Source organism: Pelobates fuscus, chromosome 2, assembly GCF_036172605.1.
Source record: "Pelobates fuscus isolate aPelFus1 chromosome 2, aPelFus1.pri, whole genome shotgun sequence".
In the NCBI taxonomy this organism is placed as follows: domain Eukaryota; kingdom Metazoa; phylum Chordata; class Amphibia; order Anura; family Pelobatidae; genus Pelobates; species Pelobates fuscus.
The window spans coordinates 93518788-93529312 of record NC_086318.1 but is presented as its reverse complement, the minus strand read 5'-3'; the positions used below and the strand labels follow the sequence as shown (position 1 = coordinate 93529312).

Here is a 10525-nt window from a genome sequence, read left to right as displayed (position 1 = left end):
CTATCACTCCTTCTCAACAAAATATAATAGAGTAAAAAAGCCTACAGGACAATAATCAGAAACTCAACATCAAGAGGCATTTAACAAAGAATACCCACAGAGCCATTAGGGACCGTGGATCCATTTAGGTACCTATCCCCTGTCATTCGAGTACCATGCCATCACTATGCGTGCCAACCCTAACTCCACAGTCATATATAATATATCTAGTTCAAAATTATAATCCTATTCTTCCCGCCTCCATTCTTATTCCCTTCTCTCTGCTACATCCAACTCTCACCCTAATGCTTCTCATAAGTGTTTGCTCTCTTTACACTTTTTGTTACTCTCACCTTCTACCATTTTGCTTATTAATTTGCATTCACTAGTGATGCTGCATTCTTTTTTTTAAGTTCATCATTTATTTTAATTTTTAAATGGAAACCTTGCTGACCCTTTTAACTTGCCTTACGTTACCTATTTCCAAGATTTATTTGCTATTGGTCTTGTCTGCTGCTGACTGCCTACATTCTCATAATTTACTATGATATTCTATACACTGTAACTTCACCTTTAATATTGTACATATTTGCTTTTCTTCTCGACAGACAGTATTATGTACACTAGGCCTCGTTGTATGTCAGTTAGTTGCTGTATATACTTTCAAGTAATATTTTATTGTATGTCTTCTAATTCTCCAATTTTTTCCAATTCTACATTCTATAAGTTTCCCTTTATTAAAAAAAAAAAAAAAAAAAATGGGAATGATTTTTGATTTGGCTGAGGTCTTGTGAACTCATAATCATATTTGTTCATTTTTATTTTTTAAGTTATTTATTTATTGTAACTTTTTAAAGATTTGACTATAGTTGTCAGGTCAGCTTTAGTGGGTTGTCAAGTTGGGAGTTAACGTGTGTTGTGTAGAGAAGGGCAAAAGTAAAATCAATGGGGCATGTGCAAGGACCCCTATTAACTTAGAGAAGGGTTATGTAATGGTCTCCTATTCACACTGCCCGAATTGTAATTGCAATCAAAAAGAAAAAATTCAACTGTAAAAATTGTTTGTTTTTTTTTAACAAAAAGTTAATATAAAGGTAAGTGAAGATTTTTTTTATTTGTCATACTATCCCTCAGAACAGTCACAATTTAGGGGACATACAATTTGGCAGAATATGCAATCAATCAGCATCAACAGTGCCCATACAAATAAAACCTGTAAACTAAGGCCATGTAACATCAGTTGGGTAACATCTGCGGCTTCCTACTAGCCATAGAAGATGTGGTCTATTCCTCTTCCTAAGTGGAAGGGAGTTCGTTTTTTTTGTTTTTTTTATATAGAACTTCCTTCTCCTGAGCAGCATGATGAAGATAGTTAAAGTGCTAGTTCTCAGTCCCCTTGAAACTGCCAGTGCCCATTCACTTGACAGAAACAATACAAGGGAGTTAGTTATGTATTTATTTTAGATGTTTAGTTTTACGTTTGTTGTAATTTTTTACTGCTGGGGCACCCTGAGCGTGCATTTTTTTAATCAGCGGACACAGCTGCAAATAAAGTATACTTATATTATTAAGGCAAATATATGAAGGTAGTTTTTTTCAAGGTGTAACCATCTTGAACCAACTCTGCCAGGGTGAAATGGTAGCATTAGGTGGCTTGTCTTTAATGTATAGCTGACATTGAGATTTTTATCCAAGTCAGCGATTTCACATGACATTGTGTTAGTTGGTTGCAAAGTCAGTGCATCAGGACTTTTAGTGCGGAGACCCCAATGAGGTCAATTGATTTTATAATGAGGGTTAATTAATCTTTGCCTCTTGCAATGCCGCAGAAGCCTATCATTATTTGTTTAGAATGTAAAAAAGTAAATTATACATGTATAGTATATAACACCCATTAAAGTCTAACACCTCAAAAATATTATCTTGGAGTGAAATCACTGAACATTAATTCATTCATAAGTCATGTTATGCATCACTTATTCAGCAGTGCTGTTAAACACCCCTACATAACATGTGCATATAAGTGGTGATATAACACACGGAGGTGTCTGTTTACTTGACTCACAGATGTGCATATTTAAGTATGAATGAACAGAATTAGGAATATTGAACATTCTTTTCAATTCACTGGTTAGTGATCATCTCTTTGACATTCATTTAAACAAAGTGTGGAGGGGTGAGATATTCCCCGGAAACCGGTATATATAGAAGAGATAGTGCAGTGAAAAACAGAGGAGATTAATATTGGGCTATATTTGCCTTGCTGTAATGGGAGTTGTAAACAAAGGGTTTCATAGGTCAATCCTAATTACATTCTCTGAGAATATATATATATATATATATATATATATATATATATATATATATATATATATATATAACAAATGTTTTTTTCTTATTTAATGAGGAGGGAAAAAAAATGCCTATGTGGCAATAAAATGGTTAATCTCAGCCCTGAAGATATGTGTTTTAAAACTGTCATATAGAAAAGAAGAAAAAAAAAAGATAGTTGCTTGGCTTGCACAGTAGATGGCAGTAGAGAGCCTTTCCATGGGATTTAAATTGCCAGCAGACAAAAGATGAACAAGAAATAGCAGCAGAGCTGAGCATTACAGGGCATCACCAGCAAAGCAGAGTGAGGGGACAAGGATAGCGCTGGAGACACTGATCCTCTGTCACTCCCTACACAGGAATTATACTCCACTAGCTACAAAGCGACCTTCTCATTTTAAGGACCTGAATACAAAGGTCCACACTCAGCCTAGCTCTGCATGCTAGCATCTCCAGGAGCTGATACATTGGGTCCCTTGCTGCTCCCCTAACAATGACAAGGATGACAATTCACTGGGTGACAGCTGCTTTCTTCCTGGGTGTTGGCTGCAATGTCCTCGCTACTAAAGGTAAGAGAGCATCTGGCAAACTGAGCAGGAGCTGGGAGAGTTTGTTACATATTGCATGCAATGGAAAACCTGCCTTGTCTACAGATCCCTGACACACTCCAATCTCCAAAGCACTTTTGTGAAGGATCGTCCTTCCTTATCCCTAAAGCTTCTTTAGATTCTTGTTCTGCAACTAATACCAGGTGCATGCCACACTGTGCCAGATTGCTAGCTCCTCTTTTTACTGACAGGATGTGCAGAACTAAAAAAAACAGCTAAGCATTTAGTCTGACAATAGCATGGAGTACTGTTTGGATTTTTCACTTTAACACAGATCAGGTAAACCTGATACTCCCCCCTTGGTACAGGCATTTGGAGTCATTTCTTCTTCCACTATCCCCCTGAAAAATGTTTTTTTTTTTTTTTTTTTTTTAAATATAATGTAAAAAATAAACACCTTTCAGTTTGTCCTGCTGTTTAATATACTTTGTTCTACTATGATATATTAAAAAAAAAATGAAAAAATGAAAAAAATACGCATTATATTTAGTTATTGTTCAGACTTTTGCAAAGCATTTTATTTATTTTTATTTTTTTCAGATCTGCACATATTTATGTATGGTGCATTTTGGTGATATTTTTTACTCTATTACATTATATCCATGTGCCTCCCTTTGCTGACCAGGGAGAGATTTGCAAACCATGGCTGAAAAAAGTGTACAACGCTTAGTTATATGTTAGTGCCTTGCAATTACTGTTACATACATAATAAGACTATTCTGGCATAGTGCAATTGACATTCATGCTTGTTAAACATCATGATTTCAGCTCAATCTCCTATCCATCAGTTACTAAGTAGGGTAACGTTCTGTTTTAAGGGTCCAATGTTCCCACTAAACAATAATTGCTGTTTTCACCCCATTGCATCTTGAGTTGAGTGCTTCTGGATTGTTGTTTTATGTTGATTTGATTAGTAGCCCGTTGCAACTGCCTGGTTTCTTTAGCATTAAACAGGGAATTCAGAGTCTCTAACTGGCTTTCAATGACTCTGTTTTGTAGCAGTTGTGAATGGATTTTGTGTGTCTGAAGGGTCAGGAGTGTATATCTCTGAATATTCAATGTACTGTATACATCTTTTTGTTCTGTACTTCTAGCAGACAGGAAATGTTGCATTATTTATGTCTATAGGCATTAATCATCACTTATCTGAATAAAACCTCTTAGTTTATATTGGTAATGTATGATGCCTGATAGGACAGACAACCAAACTACTTTTCAACATAAATTATTTTTTATATTATATGGAACAAAACTGCAAATATAGTGGTTTATTAGAATGGTTCTGTGTTGGCCAAAATGTAAAAAGGTAAAAGTGATTTTGCAACTTATATTTTATTTATTTATTTATTTATACATTATTATTATTATTTTTTTTGCGTAAAACACCTTTACAGACACTTATCAACATTTCAAGAACAGTATAATGAATTTGTCAGGATTTTCTTGATGGGTTAAGCTGCTTGATTTATTTGAAGTACTTTAAGTACTATTGGTTTTTGTAACTTTTCATCTTATATGTCAACATGCCACCATTCTTGAAGTGCCCTCCAGCGTGTTGTTGCTCATCTCTGGATCTGTAAGCTTTCAGCAGTTAAATGCGATACAACCGTCTATTTACTACCACCTTATTGGCTGGATTTTAATTGTGTATGCAGAGCTCTAATCATTACCTTTCTGTGGTTCTCAATAAAAAAATTAATATACCGCAAACTGAAATGGCACTGGGTTATATTTCCTTTAGGGGTTTGACTCCGCAAGGACCAATGATATTTCATGTCGTTATTGCATTCTGGTTGCTAAAGACCCTTTGCCAGAACAAAATGCCCAGCTTATTTAGCATCAGGAGCTCTCTACTATCCTGCTGTCTCGAAAATGATGGAACGATCCATTGTTAAGCAGGGTTATTAAAGTCTAGATTGTTATGCTTGAATTATACAGACACTGGTATAATGGTTAATAATACCGCTACATAGAAAGCTGCTCACAGAGCCATTCTCTCCAGGAGACTTGTACTAAGGTTCAATAAGTTTGCTGACTTTTACGCTTTCCCTATACATGTGCAACAATATGTCCTGAGCAGTGTACTAATTTAGTTATCGGTTATATTTTTATTACAGAGGTGTAACCGTATCATTGGAAAGCTGGGATGTCTCTTAACGAATTTATGTTTACCCAAACTATTCTTGTTTAATATTAAGTCCATCATATAACATCTGTATCTGATACTATGTAATATACTTCGCTCGATATGGTAATGTCTGTTTCAAAAACAATAAAACATCGGCAACATATTTTATTGATTCAGTGACATGAATTATACCATGATGTGACACTCTTGTGCTAGTTCATGCTTTGTTCTCTTTATCATTTACTGTTTGTTCTTTGATAACCCGAGGTTTACCTAATTCATTCTCTGTGTGCTGAGTACACCTTTGGCATTCATTGGGTTAAATACTGGCAGCTATGATCAACAACAGTCAAGCAGACATGAGTGAAGGACATGACTGTCCTTTAATAAATTTAGTACATCCCGTCTCAACATGTGGCATTATGGCTGCCAGGACTGCTTTAGTATTCAGAATTAGAAAACATCAACGGTTTAACCATTGGAATAACTGAGGGTTAATTCCTGTATTCTTTTCAACGCTTAATGCTTATTTTTAGCACACACAGAGTTACACTTTTGCCTTTATGTCAAGGTTTGTCACTAGAACACATTGGTTTGACAACTAGTGTTATTTTCATTTGCAAAGCAACATTGGAAAGTTAGTGGTGAAACTGTTACCTGAATAACATACAAAAGTGCGTTATTTTTTGCATTATTTTTTGTGCTATTTTTTGTGCTATGTTCATATTTACACTTTATGTGTTGGGGGTGTCTGTTCTGTGGTCGACACATTATCTATTTTATGCCTGAATTAAAATCTCACCCACTTCGTAAAATAAGGAAAAAAGCAAGGTTTTTATAACCGCTTTATGCCAGTGGATTAGAAAAATACCTTTATAACCAACCTGACAGGCTATCTGCTATGAAGGCTTTAAATAGAACACAATATTTATTCATCCAATTAGCTCGACAAATGTACGATCACTGAAGGAATGCATCTACTTTTAAAAAGCCTACAGAATAGATGGCGGTGATACCACACAGAATTACCAAAGCAAGACATTTCAGAATAACTTACTTCCATGGGCAGTAGCTGTTTTACGCTTTTGTGATGTAATCTTGACTCACTAGAGACATAAGCACAGATTTTAAAAGATCTAGTCTATATGTGATGGTCATCAAATAGGGTATCACAATTAATCATACTCTAAGTGTTTGTGTGCACAGCCATGCAGATCTAAACAAAAAGTTTCATCCATAAATCACGCGAGATAAGTTGCATAAAGTGGCACTGTCATCCACCTGAAAAATGAGGATTTAATAAAGATGGAATCTTTATGATATACAAATTTTGACTGTGTTGAAATTTCACTGAAATTCCAACCCAGTCAAGAAATATACTGAGACAAAGTAGGGACGACTTTGTTTCTGTATATTTCCTTCACCTCACAGTTCTAGACACTGGACAGAGCTACCGCCATTTTGAAGTGTCAATCTCCCCAGCCGCAAGATCACGCAACAGTACGGCAGTGATGTCGGCTGCTGACGAGGACACGCTGGAGGAAAATGGCGACACCCAGGAGTGACAGATTCAGATAAGTAAAACTCACCTTTATCTGCTGCCCCAGTCACTGGACCCCCAGTGGCGGTGTCACTGTCAGGGATCTTTTTGAATTAAATATGGAGTCGTAGATACAGTTTTACTTTCACTGTGAAATATTAAATAAAGCTACAAATATGTAGATGGAAATTTGATATAAAACACAAATAGAACACCTATCTTTACACTCATGTCAGGTTTATACATTTTTCATTGGCTCACAGCATCAGCTAAGGGCTCTCAGCCAATGCATGTGCTTTAAGCCTGGTATGCGTTGGTATGCTAATAAAGTATGAGCAACTCACAGTGGAAGGACCATGGGAGCCTGACACAAGTTTCAAACCATTTTGTAAATGGTTTGACGGATTAACACTAGACCTACAGCACGCTGTAGGATTTTTGATGTTCAGAATATCCTTTTAATGCTTATATTTTCTGCCAATTTTATTTGAAATATTTGCAATTTATATTAAAAGATTATGCTCACAACTTTCTCCATGGAATAAAGGATGGCAAAGTCATTTTAAACCATACTCCTGCCATTTTTGAATGTCAAGTAAAACTTCACAGGATTTTTAATATTATGTTTAATTATCCATGTATTAAATAAATTTGAATTGTGAGGTGTGAAAATGAATATGTAACTTAAAAATCCATGCCTCTTTATCATACAGCTGGGCACCATAAGTCATTGTTATAAGCTCTGCCCTTAGCAGTCGACATGGAGAAAGTACATACAGAAGTGGAGAAACAAAATAATGTTTCAATTTCTCATTTTCATTTGCAATGTGTACTCTGACCATGCCTTGACTAAACTGGATTGTGATGTCATTTGCTTAATACTTATGATACATGTAGAAAAAAAATGAAACATTTATCAATGTTTTATTCACGTGTATAATTTCCAGAGTACTGTCAGTTCCCCTTTAAGACAGTGTATGACGCTTTGCAATAGGTCCAAATGAACGATACTGTCCTGCACACTGTTGGTTCTCCAATTTGTAATAGAATGTTTGCTACTCTGTTACGATAGAGAAGCAGACCTGGTGGGTCAGAATAAATTGGGCGCCCCCTAGAATCAACTGTACTGAACAGAGTTCCCCACCCCAACCCCACACGTCCCTTCCCTCTTTCTGCCTCTAAGGTGACTATCTCACAATCCAGATTTCTATTATCACACGTTGAATAACCTTGATTGCTAACTAAATCTTAGTCGAGAGTAATGACACCGGATAACCTCCCTGCCTGCCTGACACGTGTTTCGGCGCCACTATCTGCGCCTTCTTCGGAGGCTTAGCCAAAAAAGGTGTTCTCTCTATTATAACCTCCTATATATTTGTTTTGTTTTTTCTTTTTTGTTTATCGCTTATCTGCGATCCTATTATAGGTTAATATACCTTTTTATACAGCATTCATTAAAGGTTATGTTTTACCCTCTGTATATATGCATGGATTTCCACTAGGGGGCGCCCAATTTATTCTGACCCACCAGGTCTGCTTCTCTATTTTCATACAATTGTGTAAGGGTTACCCCCTGGTCTGGTCGCCCCCGGACACACATGAAGTCTTTTCCCCTTGCTGGGAATCGCACTCATTTCTTTCTTACTCACTACTCTGTTACGATTCCTATTTATTTAAAGAGTTATAAGTTATGTGACAAAATATTTTGTTACCTATAATGAGTGAAATTATTTTACATCAGTAAAACACATTCCAGGGGATACTTTATCTCATCGCGTTTTAAATCTACTTTATCAAATGTTGAAGAATCTCTGATGTGAGTTGTGCCAAAAGCTGAATTTTCCAGGAGCAATTTGTTTTTTTAATATGTGCTGTGCTTGGAACACGCACATGGAAATGATACAAATTCATATGCTCTAACATTGCGTCCAAATTGTCTGCAAATTTACCTTGCATGTGATCCGCAAAATGAGTTTGATCTGCTACACACCATTGACATCTCTTTGCAAGCAAATCATTCACTAGAGTTAACTGGACTATAGGGGTATATCCCTGCCAATCCATTTTATATCGCAAACACAAATTCCACTTGAAATGATACTTACATACATTTTTCCAATGTATAGCTGTGTATAAAATCTATCTACGAACATAGCTATATGTGATTTCTGGCAAGACCTGTAGCTTCTGCCAGACCTGTAGCGTCGGATAGATGGTTAACATGTTATAAACAGAACTTTTAATGTGTAGATATAAGCGCCTGATTCTTTTTGGAATTTAGATTGTAGTCCCCTGTGTAGACAGCCTTATATAGTAGCACAGAGTGAATTTGTGATTAACCATTTTATTCCAAAGAAGTGTAATGTGCAAAACGATACTTAATCCCTTACAGTGAATTCAATTATTTAAATTGCATGCGTTTTATCATATGCCCGTCTTATGTGCCTTTTTACAATTTTTAAATTACATATTTATGAATTCTGCTTTATCAGTGTCATTCTCCATCTGTCCGACAAAGTGTACTGTTGGTGATATGTTACATTCTACAATTCTGACAATGTAATGTAGGCAGACAGACATTTGCATATTGACTGGTGATAAGCTGCCCTGACAAGAATGTATTGCTGCAACTGGACTACCTGAGATTCATTAGGAACGATCACCACTATCGGAACTGAAGAAAGACCTCTTTTTAGGCCAAAACATTGTCCAGCTTGCTGTGGGGACCTCAATAACTCTGGGTTGGATGTTCACCTAATTATGTGTGCTGAAATTTTTTCTTTCTGTGCTCTACTTGACTATAGATTCCTTATTATTATTTTAATGGTATTTATATGTAAGCCAAATTAAAGAAAGAATCTTGTATTTGTTGTTCAAATACTTGAAAGTGGGCCACTGTGCTCAGAAATGTCTCAGCCTATTTTTTTTCTGTCTTGGTTCCAGCTGATTAGTGCATAATCCCTCGACCTTCAAATGCTAACTTGCAGTTTAACTCCTTTGTGGAGAGCTATCTGACCATAAGTCAGTGCACAGGACATCTTTGTATATTGGTCGGTTAGAAAAAGAAGCAAATTGGTCCATTAAAAACGAAAGAAATGGGAGATTTGTATGTAATGGCCACAATATCAAGACATAAACTGTGCACTGCACAGTAAATTACACATACACCGAAATCTCAGAGCCTTTTGAGTGCATTTAGGAGGAAAGTGCTTTATTTTTTTTTAACAGTTCTTGCATAGATATTTTATCCAGAGTACTTTATAAAATTTAAACAATTTATTATGTCAAGAACATTGAACATTTAGGGTATGCAAACGTAAAATATACTGTATTCAATACAAAAATGAACAACAGAACATATCTTAGCCAAGCACTTGTACAAAGTGCTTGGCTAGATGGCTTGTAATCTTCAAATTAAACAGTGGTAATAAAGAACTGTGACAAACATTAGCAGGGGGAGTTTAAAGGTGATGACAAATGCTTTGAGGTCAAGTTTGTATTAGTGACACCTGGGGGATCATGCTATATAGTAAACTAAAGAAAGGATAGGTGGGGTGACAGGTTAGTGGTGAAAGATGACTGCTGAGAGTGTTTTTGAATTGATTTTGGGCAGGGGTTCCCAACCCAGTCCTCGAGTACCCCCTACCAGTCCAGGATTTATAGATTACATTCTGTTGTGTCTAAAAAAAAAATTCTTGCTTTCTAAAAATATATTAAGCACAATTGGGTAATCCCTAAATCTTGGACTGTTAGGGGGTACTTGAGGACTGGGTTGGGAACCACTTATCTAGGAGAAGGAAATGAACAATACGTGTAATATGTCTGTTAGAATTATTGCATCATATTATTGGAGTCATTCACATAATAGTTTTCATTAGTATGAAGCTGAGTAACTTTGGAAATGAATGATTAATAATGGAAGTATAAAGGTTGTTTAAA

The 10525-nt window shown here is 36.0% G+C and overlaps 1 protein-coding gene across 1 annotated transcript in view; it reads left to right on the top strand.

Moving 5' to 3' along the window:
• Positions 1-2605: 2605 nt before the first annotated feature.
• The window catches only part of CLSTN2 (calsyntenin 2), an 827610-nt gene continuing 819690 nt past the window's right edge, over positions 2606-10525 (top strand). The window contains exon 1 of the mRNA XM_063442469.1: positions 2606-2879. Within this exon, the coding sequence (XP_063298539.1) occupies positions 2804-2879 (76 nt within the window). The 5' untranslated portion in view covers positions 2606-2803. The remainder of the gene's footprint in view (positions 2880-10525) is intronic.